The sequence below is a fragment of the Myotis nattereri genome (assembly GCF_964212035.1).
Source record: "Myotis nattereri genome assembly, chromosome: 9".
NCBI classification, from domain to species: Eukaryota; Metazoa; Chordata; class Mammalia; order Chiroptera; family Vespertilionidae; genus Myotis; species Myotis nattereri.
In genome coordinates this window covers 24,330,774-24,349,756 of record NC_138084.1, presented here as the reverse complement: position 1 = coordinate 24,349,756, position 18,983 = coordinate 24,330,774, and the positions used below count along the sequence as shown (strand labels likewise).

The following is an 18,983-nucleotide window of genomic DNA, read 5'->3' as shown; positions in this document are numbered from 1 at the left end:
CTTCAAAAGACAAAACCCTGGTTTCCTCAAGTCTAATTTAAAAACTGTCAGTGCTCAGGTAGCTAACGCATTGTATCTCATAGCGTAGGTCTCATCATCACAATGTCGCACTTGGTTCTGAGCCTGCTCCAGGCTAAGCCAGCTTTATGCAATTATCCAGGGGTGGAGGGCCTTAAGTCAGCTTGAGCATGGTCCTCCAGAGAGAACCTCTTAGCACAGTTAGGTAATGTAGGCACTTAAAGCGGGAGGTCCAAAGCAACTTAACATGTGTCATTCCAGAGCCAACTCTGAAGGGTCCTTCAGAGGCCTCCCTTTTGGAATGTCTCAAGTACCATTTTCCACCTCCACCTAGACCTCAGGATGGCCACTCAGAAATTCCTCCTGCGCCGCCCGAAAATATGTCAGCTCCACACAGCCACCATATGGCCAATGTTCAGTCTCATTTCACCGGCCGTGTGGGCACCTGTTCTGATCTAGGTGTCTCTGGGTCCATACAGAACTCCACCTTTTGCTCGCAAGACATTTTTAAGCCTTACCATGATTTTTCTTTTAAGCCTTACAAGATTTACCCAAATTGTTTACCTCTTATTTTTTTTTTAAAAAAATCTTTGTCTTTAAGTTTTGTTCTTTTTCTCATCTATAAAAGGAAGGAAAGAAGGAAGGAAGGAAGGAAGGAAGGAAGGAAGGAAGGAAGGAAGGAAGGAAGTCACTATTCTCCATGCTTATGAGTGCCACAATGTGACATTTGTTCAAACATTCACAGCAGTGGTAAACTATTTCAGAGCACGGAACTGATTTTTCTTCCTTAAGAGAAAACAAGAAGGGACCAAAGAGGGAGTGGGGGGGGAGAGGGGGAGAATGTGCTCTAAGTTAATGTAGGTCTTTGCAACAAAACAAGCTTTCCCTGTGACCAAGGCCCAAAGGGTGAGTGAGAGCCTAGGCGGTGCACTGTGGGAACTGGAGTGAGCGCTTCGTTCAGTTGCCTTAATTTTTATTCACTTTCTAGTCATCTGATTGATATTGCAAACATCTCTACAACATAAAAATGAGTCTTTTATCAACCAGAATACATATTGAAGGGGTTCTTTCCCCATCCCTACTCCCTGTGGGAACTTATAAACAAAAACAAAAACTAACAAACAAAAAAAACACAAAACAAACAAAAATAGACCCCTCCCATTCCCCATCCCCTAAGCCAGTAAAGCGATGACAACAGCACCTTGACATTGTTTTAATTCCAATGCTATCAGAATTTTAAAAGCAGTAAAACAGAGTACTAACAAGAATGAAGATACTTACTGTCTAAAATGTAAACGGAATGTTTTGGTTCAAATTTTTGTTGTCGGTTTTTGTTTTGTTTTGTTTTTTTTTTGTCTGTTTTCTGAAAGAGGACAGTTTATTATCAATTCACAATTAAAGCAGCATGCAATTTATTATTATCTTTTTAAAACTTTTTACGTTTTTCAATTCTTGGCAACGGCAACAAACCACAACATGATCGAGGAATGTAATGCAGACTTTGAAAAGTTGTGCGCAAAATGACTGTTTCCCTTCTGGTCATGGGTATGTCCAATAAATAGATTGTAGAACCACTGTACTGTATAAACTTCATTTATACATGCAGTTCATAAAATTATTTTTTTTCTTAACTGAATAATTTACCCTGTTATGTATATATACAAATAGATAATTTTTTGTCTCAATATAATCTATACAACATAAAGCCACTATCTTCCCCTTTTAATGGTCAGTGTACATACACAGGAAGTGTCTATCCTTATGAATCGCCAGCCAATTCGCTTTTTGCTATCCATGGTGAGGGCCCGCACGTACGACTGGGTAGTTCGGCACTGGGAGTTCCAATGCCTCTTGTCTATGCCCCTGCAGCCCTCCTTTGTGTAACCCATGGGATTGCACTTGGTCTCGTAGAAGTACTGCTTCAGCTGGCCTTTCGAGACAGGGACCTTTTCCAGGACCGTGACCGTCCCGCCCGACATGTCCACTGCAGTCTTTTTATCCGCGGCCGTGACCCACTCGCTAATGCTGTCGCACACGCTCAGCTCCCCGCGGCGGGCCGGGTCGGAATGGCGCCGGACCCTCATGGACATGTTTGCAGCATCCAGGTAATTTTTGTATTCCTCCAGCAGAAATAGAAGAGGCGGCTCCAAAGGCACTTGACTACTGAGCATCACCCTGGACGTGTACAAGTCCGCGTCCTTACTGTTTTCTTCCTGGGGCCGGGCTTTCGGGTCCTCATCCAGCAGCTCTTCGATCACGTGCTCGAAAGTGTCAGCCAAAGACGTCAGGCCTCTGGAGCCTGCCTTGGGCCCATTCACGCTGTCCAGAGTCCCATGGGTCCGCACACCTGGGTAGGCCAAGCTGCCTTGTCCTCGGACGTTCGCTTCTTTCATGGGGGCAGCCTTCATGCAACCGAAGTATGAAATAACCATAGTAAGGAAAAGGATGGTCATCACTCTTCTCACCTGGTGGAACTGTGGGGAGAAAGCAGAAACAGGGCATGAAAGTGGTTAGGGCTTTCTTTGGCAGGGGGATACGATGCAGCCCATCTGATTGTCATTCCAGGCCATTCTGCAGGGTCAAGGTTTGGTGTTTTTTTTTATGGATCGGTGATAAACTCCAGCTGCACCAGACACAAGTTAATGTCAGGAGTGTGCTGTACGTGGTTTAATATAAACCAGAGGCGTGCAATGTTTTCTCTGAGGTTTAGCATCTAACCCCGAGATTTGGTGGCGTCCAAGCAAGTGAAAAAGATTGTGGCTTCAAGTTTTCTGCCTTTCTCCTCTCGCTTTAGAAGCTCTGGGAGTTAAATTTTTAATGATCTCTGCTCAGGCTGTCACAAGGAACACAACATCAGAAATGTTACTAAGCAACAACTGTAAGTGTAATAGTACTGTTTTTTTCTCCAAGTTAGCAACAGGGTCCTCTTGCAGGAGTGTGTGGGCGGGGGTGTGGGGGGAGGGGTGGGGGGTGTGGGGGTGTGGAGTCCGAGTGGGCCTTTGTTGCTATGTGATAACTAGGCACAGATAGCACAATAAAACAGAAGTCAGGGAGTTATAAGGGGGCTTTTCATTGACGTTTTTTCTCCCATAATAATCTATTACAGCAAAGAAGATCCAGCATCCTGTTTTACAAATAAGGAGACCAAAGGCCACAGAGGACTTGTCTCATGTCACGAAGAAAGATTACAGTAGAATGAGGGCCCCCAACCCCAGCTCCAGGGTTTTCCTACTGCACCTGGGTGGTCAGAACTGAAAATGTTTTGCTTATTTCCAAACAGAAATCATTTTCTACACATTGATTTTAATGATGTGTCTATGCCTAAGGCTGATATCATGAAAACACAGTGTCTGCTTAAGAGAAAACTGGAAAAGTCAGGATCAAAAAGGCACCGAAGTCCATTCAAATGACTCCCATAGGCGGCTCCACATTTATTTCCAGAATTCTTGGAGCCCCTCACCCCTGGATTTCTCAGGCTTATATACAGAACCGATCTAAGAGAGTGCAGCTTCTCTTTTATTGGAAATGGGGTCGTGTGTGTGTGTGTGTGTGTGTGTGTGTGTGCGCACGCGCGCTTGCGCATCTGCGCACCCTGAGTTTATCATACCTTTAAAAAGCTGAGTGGCATTTTGCACGTTTTTGGAATAGGCAGCCAGTGCTTCTTTCTGTGCTTTTGAAGTTTCCTGGGAAGTCCCTTAACAGCACACCACGAAATTAATCTTTTCCTGTTTGCCAGAGGGTTGCTATCCTCTAAATTTGGCTCTACTTCTACACATATGCTCTGGGAGGCCAATTAGAATGGATGAACAAGCAAAATGAAACATACCTACAGACCAACCCAAGGTGACCGTCAGATGGTGAAGGACTTCAGAGCCACTTACCTGAAGCATCAGGTCCCTCAGCAGTAAGAGAAGCCCACTCTAACTTTATCCCTGCATTCAGTTCTGGAGCATGGACTTGCAAGAGGACACACATGTGCCAATCACAGGGAAAGGGATCATTTTCCTGTCCATGAAGTGTTACTGACTGGAAAGGCAACCTGCCTCATCAATATGTCACACTGCAGAGATGGCTGAAAACTCTGGCCTTGAGAAACAAATGCTTCTGTTCTCCACTTTTACAAGAGATCACATTTTCTACCATCAACAGACTTTATTATCATCCCCAAGCACCAACCAACTCCCGCATAGATTCATTCTCCCTTCGCACGAAGAACAAGCCTGCTCAGCACTGCTTGCAGCGCACAATGGTCTGAGGTTAGGAAGGGTGTGCTGGTTTGAGTAAAACACAGATGTCCATTCGGCTAATACCTGGACTTTTGTGAATGTTCTGGATTCTGTACCATCAAGAAATGGATCCTCCAAGGAGGTTTCTATTCCTGGCAAGGCGGTACTTACACCATTGAATGAAAATCCTTCCTCCTAATGTTCCCAGTCCAAATGAAAATAACCCAAGGGACACCTCTAATGTAGGTCGGTGAAAGGATGCAAATTTAGAATATACTCCAGCCATCTCTAGCACACTGGTAGAGATTCGCGGTGATCAGCTCTCTTTTAATATTATATTTCATTAAATCTAAGATATTATCATTGTAAAATATACCATTTCATGTACCACTAAGAAATTAAAAATGCAGCCAATAAAACTACTGTTTATTTTATCACTTAGAACTATTATTGTATATTTACTCAAAAGAGTTATTTTACACTTATTTGGATAGATTTCTCAAATGTAATTTTTGTATGTATCTAATAAAATTAAGCAAAATAAATTGGCTCAGGCAATGGCAATTATATTGTGACTGCTGCATAGCCAACAAGAACAATAAAATGACATCAGCTGTAAGACACAATCCAAATTCAGAGATGCTAAAGAAAAAGTGCATCTTAGAGCGAATGAAGCAGAGTTTCTTTTTTTTTTAATCTTTATTGTTGGAAGTATTACATATGTTCTTCTTCCCCTCTCCCCCATTGGCCCCTTCTAGCCCTCCCCACACCCCTAGGCCTTCACCACCCTATTGTCTATGTCCATGGGTTATGGATTTATGCATACAAGTTCTTGGCTGATCTCTTCCCACCCACCTACCCATCTCTGCCTTCCCTCTAAGATTCCTCAGTCTGTTCCATGCTTCCATGTCTCAGGATCTATTTTGTTCATCAGTTTATTTTGTTCATTAGATTCCGCATATGAGTGAGATCATGTGATACTTGTCTTTCTCTGTCTGGCTTATTTCGCTTAGCATAATACTCTCCAGGTCCCTCCATGCTGTCTCAAAGGGTAAGAGATCATTCTTTTTTACTTATGCATAGTATTCCAGGGTATAAAGTACCACAGCTTTTTTATCCACTCATCTACAGATGGGCACTTGGGCTGTTTCCAGATCTTAGCTATTGTAAATTGCACTGCTATGAACATAGGGGTGCACACATTCTTTCTGATTGACGTTTTGGGTTTCGTAGGATATGTTTCTAGAAGTGGAAGCACTGCGTCAAATGGCAGTTCCATATTTAATTTTTTGAGGAAACTCCATACTGTTTTCCATAATGGCTGTACCAGTCTGCATTCCCACCAGCAGTGTACTAGGGTTCCCTTTTCTCCACATCCTCACCAGAACTTGTTGTCTGTTGATTTGTTGATGGTAGCCATTCTGCAGAGTAACTTTAATAAGTATTTATTAAGTGTCCACACTAACTGCTTAAATGGCACAAAGTACTGAGGCATCTTAACTACAGATTTGAAAAATTGTTTTATTACCACTAACATAGTAGTAACAAGTCTTAAGGTTATTTTTGATAATGAATCTTTTAATGATACCCTTTTTATACTAGCCTTAAAGAAGTTTATCCTGCCTTTCATTGGTCTCATTTCCTTTGTATTGTTTTTTTTTTTTTTTTGGTTGAAAAAATGGTTAGTTCTTTATATATCATTTTCTCATCAGTTCCACAAGCAAATATCGGAGGGACAACAAGTGTATGAATAAATATTACTTGGCTTTCATCCTGAAGTCTAACACAGGCATCCCTCAAAGCAGAACATCTGCATAGATTTAGTAATTAATCACCTGGTGAAAAAGTCCATCCCCAGGCCCCCATGAGTGACACTTCTTCAATGCTAACTGCCTACTCACAAGCCTTGAAGTCAGGTGTACCTGACAACAAACCCACACTTTTTGTCAGAGCAATGTAACTTCCTAACTTTTCTGTTTCTGACAATAGTTTCTAGATACTTTGGACCACCGAGCCACAGGCTGGAAATCTTGAAATCATGTTTGACAATACATTTCTTGTACAGCCTTCAAATCTGGTCAGTGGAGAAGTCCTGCTCATTTTCCCTTTAAAACACTTCTCCTGTCCACCCCTCTCTCTCCAGCCCACAGCCACCTTCTTGGCTCAGCCCTCACCATCTCATTGTGTGACTGCAATGTTCCTCTGATGTACTTGACATCCTTTCTATTCCATTCAACTCTAATAACTACTGCCTGAATAACCATGCTCATCTTATCATTCTCTTATACAAAAACTTACAATCGTTTTTCTTTTTCCCTCTACCAGATCAAATCTAGTCTCTTTTATCTTGTATTCAAAATTGGCCTCACCCTACTTAGCTAACTTTGTATATTACTAATTGTTTCATCTCTGCTGTTCTGATCAGGCCAAAGTCCTGGGAGCCCCATACACATTATTGCCTGTAAGTGACTTGTTCCATTCTCTTGGCAAACTCCTTTCTCTCTGTGTGACTAAATCCTGCTTATCCTTCATGACCCAGTTCAGATATTAAATCATGTGTGCACACCTTCTCTAATTACTCCTACACACACTCTCCTCCTGCTCCTTTAAAATTCCACATTACATATCATTTAGCACTTCATTCCCTACTCATTTGTTCATTGTGAATGTATTTGTCAATGACGGTCAGTCTTTAGTTGAATGATAAGTTCTCCGAGGGAATGGATCATGTCTGATCTCCCATCAGCTTAACACAGAATAATGTAATAGTGTCCAGTAAAAACGTGATGAGCTCATTAAACCACGAGAAAAGACAGTGCTGACATCATTTCATGATGTCCTTTAGAAGGCATCAGTGAACTCACTGAAATCATTAGATCAAGCACAGGCTGTGCTAAACCCAAATTATAAGCTCTAAGAAATTTGATGGATTATCACCCATGAGCAATCTCTGGAGTTTCTCTAATAGGGTAAAACCTTACTTGAATAATTAAGCAAATAACACTACAACATACTAACTGTCCCTACTACTTCCTGAGTAGCAGTGTTTCTGACATCAATAGCAGACTTGGACAGTACTCAAGAATAATCATAATAGTAAAATGGGGAATTTTCAGTCTTTTAACTTCCTTTTTTAAAACTGACCTCTTCAATAATTTCATATACTGCATTAAAAATGATAAAAGTTTAAGAGCTTCTAAGATAATTTTTATGTATTAGCCATTCAGATGAGTCTTTATTACATAAAAGGCAAAGAGGCTGCACAATATTGCTAAGGAGAGCATGAGTTTATATATCTGTTTATAAATAATAAATTCATTGGTGCCGTGTAATTCTGCTCCAACATTTACAACAGTGCACAATCACAATCCAGTCAACCAAATCTCTAAAATGCTAGGAAGGTCTTTTTTAGACCAACTCTCAAAAATTAAATATGGTATATAGGGCTAAAAAGGAAATCCATACAGAAGGAATAAAGGTTAGTTTTAAATATGACTCATAAGTCTTAAACATTCAACTAGATGACTACCCATGACGGCATGCTCTCCTGCTATACAAATACCTTGTATTTGTCTAAAGGACTAGAGAACATTCGCAAGTATCATCTAACTTGGTTCTTACAAGGAGAGTGGACAGGTATTGTTGTCTCTATTATGCAGATGAGGCAATTATGGTTCAGAAAGGTTAAGTAACTGTCAGGTATCACAAAGCTAATAGGTCATCTGTCTTCTTGCCCAAGCTTTTACCATCAAGACACGCTGGCAGTTTTGGAATATTCAACTGCAGGGAATACGGAGAAGCTATGCTACAAAGAGTGGTCAAAGCACGAGTTTATACAATATAGACACGGTTGTCTGCAGTTGTGTGTATCCTGGGGCCCAACTTTCTAAAGGCAGCACCATGTAGATACTACTTTGTAGTAGTGGATTATACATAACCTCTAAGACCCTTCAACTTTAAGGCTTGATTACTTCAGTGACTGAAATTTTAGAACATGCAATTTTTCTCTAAAAGAAAGTTTTGCAAAAAAATTGACATGTTAGAACCAAGTTCCTATGGCAAAAGCTAAGAAGGAAAACCAAACAATAATTCGGCATACAGGGGAAAAATGCAAAGCTTTGTTCCCAGTCCCTTTGAGTTTTGTCAATGAGCATGTAATCAAACACAGTCTAAAGATATGGATGCTCATCTTAGTCCTATAAGCAATAAGGATAATGGTAATGTTAAAGAAATTATCAATTTAATTCCTTACACATATAATGCAAACCTATCAAAATACCACCTTAATTAAATCTTGCAAATCAATATAATCTTTAATTTTTGTCCAGCTTAACTATGTGCCTATATTCGCCTTACTTTTGTTTGTTCATTCTATAGACATGGAATCTAATTTTCAAGTCTTATAGTCTAGGGAGGAGTTAGGACATATATGTAATTAACTAAAATATAAAGGTAGAAGCGACCCAGGACAAGTATAGATAAAATTCCATAAAGAGAGAGAGGTTACTTCCTGTTAGAGAATGAAGACTGCTTTGTGAAGAAGACTGCAAGGGATGGAAAGGATTTAAGCATATCCAGAAAAGATGCCAGTGGATGGACTGCAGCTTGGTTAAAAGCATGAAGGTTGATAAGCATGCAGTACATTTCCGGAGAGAAGAGTTCTGGATAGAAATAGTGAGAGATAAGAGCGAATGATTGTCAGATTTTGGGAGGCTCTGAGGATGATGTTAAAGAGTTTGGCCCCTGCCTTACAGGCACAAAAGAACTGCTGACAATTTCTGAGTAGAATGCTTCAGGAAGCCCAGTTCATCACCATGTGTAGGAGGACCCAAAAGAATGATAGACTGGAAGAGGTGAATTAATTTATTGGTTTTTCTCCTACTGGCTATTGAACTTTAATAAGAAATATTAAATAGTTACTTAAGTGTGGGGGTGGGGTTAAGGATCTGGATAGATTTTAAACTTCATTCATTCATTCATTCATTCATTCATTTTTAGGCTGAAGTGAGTTACAAAAAGAAACATGGTTAGAGAGAGAAGTGGGCTAAGTGGTAATCATGAGTACTGTTTGGCTTGGCCAAAAAGACAGCATGTTGGAATGTGAAAGGAAGGCGGGAATATAAACTTTCATTCCAATTATAATTACACTGAACTTTGATTCCACTGCTCAGCACTTTTAATTCAAAGATCTCCAAACACTTTGCAAATATTAAGTAATTAAGAGTCATAGGACCCTGGAGGTATAGGTAACTATAATTATCCCTGTTTCGTACTGGAGGAAAAAAGGACCAGAGTTTTTAATCAACTCCTCTACTCGCTGTGATTCCCCTGATAGAACAAGGTCAGGACCTCAGATTCCAAAGGAAAACTAGGCCTTCAGCTGCAGTCACTAGTTTCTTCCATCCCTCTAAGCTATTTCTGTAGTATTTTCCCATTAGGTATACATTATTTAGCTAAGAAGACTAAAAAACAGAAACAAACAAAACCAAACCAAAAAACACTTCACACTCCTCAAAGAAAATAATTGGTAGTTGAAATCCATAACCAAAATGGTGGAGGGGGGGCGGGGAAGGAAGGAGCAGATGATCATTATAGACGCTCACCTACTTACCTGAATGACCAGCCAATTGAAACCAATAAATATTTTAGTAAATGATGTCTGATAATACAGCTGTTCCAAAGCTTTGAAGGAAGTGCCTTTAAAAATGTAGTTTTTAACCATAATGTTATGTCCATGGTATCCAATTACACTTCTTACAAAATAGTCCTGCAGACCAGAGTACTTGCTGATTCCCTGGTACACTCACGGTGTGGACACTTGCAGACATTTCTTAGCCTCACTAAGAGTGCCAGAGACACTGCTGGTTCTCAGTTCATACCCAGAGCAATACATACATGTAACTACCATGAAAAAAAAGTATATTTCCCTGAATCATTAATTTGATAGATAAATTTCCATACATCTTTAATAGAAAGCATTTTACCTCTAGTCCTCTATTAACCCCCTGTATTCCCTGCCCCATACCTAAAAGAATGAGGATTTTTCTATTGGTTAGAGATCTACCTTTCCCAAAAGTTAAACTAAACCATATTCTCTATTAGCATAGAAATTGGGTAAAGTGAACTGTAATGATGGAATGAATTCTGGAATAAGGGATAGTAAATGCCTAGAACAAGGACCAGGTTAGGGCAGAGAACACCCCACCTGGCATTCCAATCCCAGGCACAGCTGTCACCATCCAAAGATCTTTAAGTGCTTCCTCCATCACTACTTCCTTGGGAAACCTACTGTTCCACTGTAACTAAAGACTAATCCCTGAAAGCTAGAGCCACCCAGAGCTGGCAGTCCTATCCATGTTCTCACCATCTTCTCCTCTTCCTCAGGGTAAACACTGTCCAAACAGAGCACCTCTCTAGTCCATGATAAGGAAGTCTTAGCATCAAGCATATATACAAATCACTTGCATATCAAATGAGTGGGCTGTCTAAAAATGTTGTTTAAAATATATTTTAGAACCACTATTTTGTAGGTTATAAGAACCAAATGGCAGTCAGCATTCAATAAAAAAGTGTGCCCTCTTTAATTAGGATTCTCTGTTTTCTTTAGAATTTCAGGTGGGATTTGTTATAATGAACTAAAGTTCAGATTAAACAATGTTCTAACTACCGAATTGCCAAAAACAATGGATTATTTATCAAATTCCCATACACGGTAGACTGTAGTTTTAATTTAGAAGATACCACCTACCTGGTTCCATAAGTGTCAGTGAGATTTAGAAAAATTATCAAGTATACATCATGTTTAATGATAAGGGTGGATGTCTACAGCTACTGTGAAACCACAGGGGAAATTTCCCATAAAAGAACAATGACTCTGGAAGTATTGAATAGGGAGCTACAGACATCATTGTTGCACAGGCATTTTAATTGCATTGAATCATACAGACTTTCAATTTTTAGAAAAATTCCGAGTAAGAGTTTATTTTATGCAACCTAAAGTGTCAAACTTCAGGTAATTTTTGAGTGTTGCATTTATAAGTTAAGTGTATTAATGCAATTCAAATTTGTGACTAAAAATAATACGACAAAAAGAGAAATTTACGGGGCTTGAAATAAGTTTTAGGAAATGTACATATGGACAAACTTCCATGCATGAATATTAAACAAAGCCTGCTGCTCAAAGTGTGGTCCATGGGCCAGCAGCACCACCACAGAGTTTATGAGAAACGCATAATCTTAGCTTCCCTTCTTCCACCCCACCTATACCATCCACTAAATCAGAATCTGCATTTTGACAAGATTCGTATATTCAAATTGATTCAGATACTATTAAAGTTGAGAAGCAATGGACTAAATGATAAAGAGAAAGGAAAGAAAGAGTTAAAGTCAACCTTAAGTACTGTGGTACATTCTGAGTATACCACAAGCTTATCTGTCATCTTTCCTCCTTGGTTCGACTTGTTTTATTGGAACATTTATTACGTAGAAAAAACATTTTTGCTTTTGTAATGGTACTAAATAAAACCAGGGTTCCCTGTATGTCAACTGGCTTTTCCACTATGGTATTTATACCATAAAGTACAAGATACCTATAAATGTGATTGGATGAATGAGAATTTATAGAATACTAACTAATCTAAATCTGGCCTTCCACTTAGTCATTAATTTTTATCTCAATGCTATAAGGCAAGCGCAAGCATAACTGGCTTCCTTGATCAATTACACAACCTAACATCACTCACTCAATAAGAATCACACTAGAAACTACACGCCAGCTACAGCAGATGGTACATTTCCAGGCACATACATTGTAGCCCAATGTATCTGAACCTTATAAGTTCTCTCTGTTCTGAAGTGGGAAGATAGGGGCAGGCAGAACTGACTCATACATTCAATGGAGATTCTTTTAGTTCTAGACTTGTCCTAAAACAGAGAAACTTCATCTCATACCAAGTACTAAGAAATTTTTTAAAAAAGAAAGAAAAAAGAAAACTCAAAATAAAACAACAGCAACAGCAATAAAACCTTAAAAAACATTAGTGTAAGTATCTAGCATCAAAATCCCCTCTCCAACCCTAACCAGTCTCTACAGGCAACCCAATTTCTCAGTTGGGTTCCAACATTTGGGCTCAAAACTAAAGTACCCAAAATGGTAAAAAGAAAAAAAAGCTAAATTTCCAAAGAAAAATATAAACGTTTTTGAGTTGAACACTGTATGAGGGAGTTATGGGCGTAGTTCCATAAACAGGACTGGAAACTGGTCCAGTAGGCTTTCCACAAAGGACTGCAAAGACAAGCCAGTTTCCAAGCACCAAGAAGTCACCAAGCTCACCAGTACAGATGCAAATGACTCCTACTGGAAACCTTGCAGTGTTGCTGTTAAATCATTTGCAAGTGGGCAGGGCTGCGATGACACAGAACACTATTTTCCCAGGCAGTACCCCAAGTATTATTGGGTTCCACCTCAAGTCCTACATAGTACAGATGCCAACACAGATAAGGGGGTGTCCCCTCCAAATTACAAACAATGTGCACTTATACCGCCAAGAGGTGTTGCGAAAGCAGAGCAGAGCACTGCCTTCAAAGCTCCTAGACCCAGGAATAAGCCTGCTCTGTACCTAAAAAAAAAATGCAAGGGTGACCCAATTGCATTCCTTGTCCCTCAGGGGAGAACATGCAGGAACTCTTTGAGACCAGAGGATAAAGGGGATCCCCTTGAAGAAAAGAAAATTGCCACAATGTGGAGATTGGGAATGTGCCAGAATGATCTCAATTAAAGAAATAACACAATGCAAAGAAAGTTAAGACTAGTCTGTCCCATTCCAATCTCGTTTTCAGAATTGGCGACTTTATATCAACAGGTTGCTTTTAGGGTGTTGCTGGACATCCTGAGTTCCTGCCATGAGATGCAATGGGAACTGTGACAGCTGTGAGCCAACACCCACTAGACACCATCACCACACAAACACACCCTTAATGGACCCCAGAGCTGTGGGAAAGGCATGCCCGTCTCAGTTTTTCCACAGATGGTGCTCCTGAAATGTTCCATAGCTGTGGTTAATTAGTTACCTGAGCAATTCCCATTATAGAAAGAATATCTGTACATAATTAGAGGTAGGTTCAAACTGGAAGGTCCCAACTGGAAGGCTTTAGCATCATTAATTCAGCAGGGCTAATGCGAGAATGGGATGGATAATGCTCATTGATGAAGAGACCTCTCTAGATTTGAGCCCCCCTCTGAAGGACATAGAACATTATATTTTAAAAAAGCAAAAGAGCCCTAGCTGGTTTGGCTTAGTGGATAGAGCATCAGCCTGTGGACTGAAGGGTCCCAGGTTCGAGTCCAGTCAAAGGCACATGACCGGGTTGTGGGCTCAATCCCCAGTGGGGAGTGTGTAGGAGGCAGCCAATCAATGTTTCTCTCTCCTTCTTCCTTCCTCTCTGAAATTATATATCAAAAGGTAGGTGAAAATAGGTGGAGGTAGAAACGGGAAAGATAAGTTGCTTCTAGAGACAAAAGAATAGCATTCCTTTTAAAACGACTACCAAGAAATCCTAGGGGAAAGGTAAAATTAGCGAGAGAAGGCTATCAGCTCTCTGTTGCTCACCTTGATGAGACCATTTTCAGGAATCAGTTCGTTAAATTCCACTGAAGTGCAAAGGCACATAGCACAGCCCTTCTTCTGGGATGCACAGTCATAGCATACAGAGCGTGTGGGTAGATGCCAGAACATGTGTGGACACGCAACTCTTTCTGTAGAAACTCAATGTTCTGAGCATTAGCGAGGATTAACCTGCACACATAGAGAAAACTGGTGGTTCCACACATCCAGTTGTCTTTCGGGTTATTTTTGCATCCAACTCTATAATTTCTTTTAATTGCTTACTGTAAAGCACAGGGAAGTGATAGTTGTTTGTAGCTTAATGCAGGAGCAAAAATAATTGACTATGTCCCCCTGCTCACTGTCCTACCCCAGCCCCCAACTCTTCTGAGTGTCCTGTTCATCTGAATAGCACAAGTAAGCCAGTTTTCAGGCCCTGTGCATAATGAGCCATGTGGACCCTATTTAAGAAACTGGCCATGCTCCAGAGCTACTATAAAATACAAGGAAAATATTAACATCTCAGATGACAAAAGATCCATATGGCTGGTCAGAAAATATCCACATCACTTAAGCCAATAGCATGCACCTATATGGGAACATTCAATTCTGTGGTTCCACGAGTATCAGGGCCTTGAGAATATTTGTTTGCCTCCATCCTTTTTCACTGAGCATTGATTCCTACAGAAAATATGCAAACTTGAAACAGCAATATATTTAGTCTAAGCAATGGAGCGAGGGCTGTGTTTCTACATAGTACTTATAAATAAGTTCAGTATCGGTGGTGGTGGTGGTGGTGGTATGTATGGAGGGGATTTTGGAAGATGCTCTGGGAAGCTGGATGTGTTAAAAATGGTTAAAAATAATAGCTGACATGTATTAGCTATGAGGTAAATAATCTAATTAGCCACAGTTCATGGGGATGGCTGAGGCTCAGAGAGGTTCAGTAAATTGCCTGAGCCCATACCCCCAGCATGTGGTGGAAATGGAATTTGATTTAGGCCTGGCTTCCATGCCTCTTTCCACATGGGGTCAGATGTGGACGTGGTGGCTTATATTCTGAGGGAGGTCTACTTGGCAGAGATATCCTGCAGACCTAGTGCATGAATTATTTATTTAAGCAAAGCCCCATATGACCATTCCTGACAAGCAGTTTGTTTATACACTATTTCCACAGGAGTCAAACATAACCCTAATATTCCTTCTTTACTCCCCTCTTCCCACTATTAAATTATTCCTTCAAGGGACTGACCATGCATGCATACTTCATAGGGCATAGTGTCAAAACTATGCATGAAGGTAATTTGTTTGAAATGCCAGAACATTTCCTCCCAAGAAGATCTCTTTGGGTGTTGAGACAGAACCACATGCTATTCATACCAAAAACCACAACTGACAAATACTCTGGTATCAACTCCACATGAGTCGGAATGATTGCAATCAAGATCCAAGTGACATAAAATCTTTATTTTGTACCCTAACCTAATCCCCTCAAAGTCTGGAGGCCTGTTACCTTAGGCCACCCACTCCATTTGACCTATAATTATTATTATTTAAGAATAGAGCTGAGGGGCCCATCTGGTGTGGCTCAGTGGTTGAGCATCGACCCATAAACCAAGAGGTCACCGGGTTGATTCCCATTCAGGGCATATGCCCAGGTTGTGGGCTTTATCTCCAGTAGGGGGTGTGCAGGAGGTAGCCGATGTTTCTATCTCTCTCCTTCTTTCTTTCCTTCTCTCTAAAATAAATTTTACAAAAAAGAAAGAATAGAGCTGAAGGTCTGAGATGTGAGTAAAAGAAATGTATGGCAAGACAATCTCACATTTATTCTGAAGGAGTAGTTCAGACAGCTTGTTAGGACCACTAAGGCAGAACAGATGGGCCAGTGTGGACAGAGAGCCAATCCTCACAGACTGTGCCAACAAGAGCAACCGAGGTGAAACAGCCAAAGGAACAAGGGCCATGGAGTGGAGACCTCACGCGGACTCTCTGCCACCAAACTGGTTTCCAGAGGCCCTTGGCAGAAACAGCAGAGGCAAAATGGACCCTACAGCCAGAATGAATTGATGCAAAACATATAACTGGGCTGTCATCCTGAATATTTGTGGCAGGTTAGATGAAGATGGCACAGAAGACAGAACACCTTGCTTCTGCCCATAGTCAGTTCTTGGGAGAGAGCAGACTTCTAAAAAAGCAGCTGCCAGGAGCTTAAGAATAAAACTGGAAATGCCTGTTGGGAAAGCCTTCCCAGGTGTTAACAAAAGACAAGGTCTGCGTGTCAGTGGTGTGTCAGCTAGCTCCTGGCAGTCCACCCTTACGCCCGGGAATTATTTCTGGTGTAGGCCAGATACTGTCATCAGTGCAACTCCCCAAGTGCAACTTGTCCTCATAGCAGAAGAGGAGTGGCTTTCCCCTTTAAAGTGGCCCCACCAACAATCCTGTGAAAAAGACATTCAGTTTGGATCACAGAACCATTCTGCCAGGCTCCATTTAGCACACTTTCCTAGGCGGTGAACCTAATGGGAATTTTTTTCTAAACAGAGTGCCCTGTCCTCTGAGAAAAATAAGGTTGAAAATCAGTCTTTTGCATGAGAATGGTAAGGAGTTATGGGAGGACGACCTGGAATATATGTTTTTCAAAATGTAGAGATGTTATTTAGGCTATGAATCCTGTTTTTACAGGATGCCCTATTTGTACAGTGTAGGAAACTGCATGGCAACTTTAAGGGACAAGTTCAGCAATATTGCGTCATAGTTCAATGTTGATGTTGTACCTGGTAGCTTTAATTTCTCCTACAGAGTATGAATTGCTTCATTATAAATCACGGGGGAAGTACAGAATCATTTTTTAAAAGAGCACCCCCTGGGGTATGAAAGTTCCAAGCTTAACGGGACTTCCTCAGTGATTTGGGCTATCTCTCTTGACCTCAGTCCCCAGAACTAATGTGAATAGCTGGAAAACAAGCATTGAAAGTCTGGTACACAGGGCACTGTGGTGGTACAATTCCCTTTTCTGTTCCAACAAACATTGCGGGGCTCCTCGGATCTAGCATTACTGGTTAGATGAATAATGAATGCGTGCTCAACTTTCCACCGCAGGAAATTCTGCAAGTGGCAACGTGGGTCCATTCCATGTGTGTCACCAGAGCTGGCCACCAAGAGGCATTATTTCCACTGGGACTAAAGTCCACACGAGCTCCTGGAACTGTGCAGTGTGCCCACTGCAAACCAGGCAAGGTCAGACACTAAGTCGTCACTTAGGCATCCGTCTCCCATTTCTCACCTTTCAGACTGATATGCACTCTTTGGTGAGGCTGTGGAGAAACAAGCATTCTCATGCACTAATGGTGGGAGCACAAACCATTCAAGCCCTTTGCAGGATAGTTAGGCAACATCTATCAAAGTTATAAATTTTCCGGCTGACCCAGCAATTCCACTTCTGAGAATAAATATACACATAGAGGAAGGTGCACATATACCTAAGTGATATATATATATATATATATATATATATATATATATATATATATATAATGTAATTAATTGCAACAAGACATACAATAGCAAAAAAATTAGAAACAGCCCAATTTCCAGCTACAGGAAAGCAGATAAACTATAGTACATACTTATAGTAGAATACATGTAACTATAAAGCAAGTTAGCTCCCCATATGCTAAAATGAAAAACTCTGTGAAACATCTTGGTAAGTGATGAAAAGCAAGGTGCAGAACAATGTATGCAAGACATACTACCTTTTGTTTAAAAGTGGGGGGAAATAACAATATGTCTCTATATTTACTTGTATTTCCATAACACACACAGGATTCACATGACACTAATACAAATGATCACATATAGATGGTATGTGTTGGGTGGGGAAATCGGTGGGCAAGACGCAGGTGGGGCAAGACTTCTTAATGTAGACTTTTTACTACTAGTTCGATTTTTGGATAATGTAAATAAATGAACTTCTAAAAATTAAATTAAAAATAACAAAAAAATTTTTAAAAAGTACTTTTGGTCCCAAAGACTGTCCCACACAGTTCTGACACAACAGACAAGAGTTACACCAGTTCCTTTGTTGTCCTGGTGGTGGCTATAGTCAAGGAGTCTGGTGGGTGCCATACCAATTTCTGGGACATTCCCCTAGAGAAAAAGGTACAAGATAGGACAGTTGGGTATAGAGGACACTCCCTGGAGTTGGAAGCTGAAGACCCAAGCTCTGGTCCTGCATTTCCCACTTGCTATTAAGTTGACACTCTGAAATGGCTGATAATTGGCCATTTTTAACCAACAAATTGGGCCAATGTATAGGGGCTCCTTTATGGGTGAAATAACCCAAGGATGGCTGCCTCAGCTCTGTGATGAGGATAAGAGTTCTTGCCCTGCCTGAGTCACAGCATCTTGCCCAGGCTCATGGACCCATGAAAATGGTCTCTGTAAGTGTAAAGGGCAATGTTGAGGAACTCCAGCAACTGTTGTGGAACACACCACCAGTCAGAGGGGTGACCTGGCCAAACCCAGAGGGGAATGAGACTCATTCCCAAAAGTGTCTGAGACACTGAGATGGTGGGAAGGATAAAAACTTCCAAAAAGATGGAATCTAAACATAATCAAAATACAAGGGCATGCTGACAAAGAAGACCTGAAGAGGGAGAGGTGCTGTTTAATAACTCCCTATGTGGTCATCTGCAATTGAACATACTGCAAATTCTGGAAGCTTAACAGGAAAATTGGGGAGACATAGATTGGAGCAAAGTTTATGACTACAGACTTGAATACAAATGCAAGGTCCATGTCAAATGAATGATCCAAAAGAATGGCCCTTATTCCTTGTAATCAATATAGTTGTTAGAGGACATGTGCCTGTACATACAGGTAAGCCTCCAACTTCCCTTCAAAATCAGATGCAAACTTCATACACTTCTGAAAATGCTCCCTAGGGGACCTGTCACCCCACACTTAGAAATTGAATGAAAAAACACTCTTTGAAAAGGCAAAAACACACACCCAACTTCTCATCTTCATATGCACCGTCATCTGGAAAGCAGATTTCCCATTAAATGGCTGGTCAAAGCCGCACTGTGATGTTAAACCCATCATGAAAATCGCAGGGTGGCCTTCCTCATCTTCCTGA

The 18,983-nt window shown here is 40.8% G+C and overlaps 1 protein-coding gene across 6 annotated transcripts in view; it reads right to left on the bottom strand.

Annotated features, from left to right (window-relative positions):
* Positions 1–1,215: 1,215 nt before the first annotated feature.
* BDNF (brain derived neurotrophic factor) overlaps positions 1,216–18,983 on the bottom strand; it is a 55,503-nt gene continuing 37,735 nt past the window's right edge. For 4 of the 6 annotated variants that reach the window (XM_081099575.1, XM_081099577.1, XM_081099574.1 and 1 more), the window contains exon 2: positions 1,222–2,492. In XM_081099575.1, coding sequence (XP_080955701.1) covers positions 1,728–2,471 — 744 coding nt within the window. In that variant the 5' untranslated portion in view covers positions 2,472–2,492 and the 3' untranslated portion in view covers positions 1,222–1,727. Of the gene's footprint in view, positions 2,493–3,625; positions 3,707–18,983 lie in introns of those variants that run through there. The other 2 variants (XM_081099572.1, XM_081099576.1) reach the window with 2 other exon arrangements.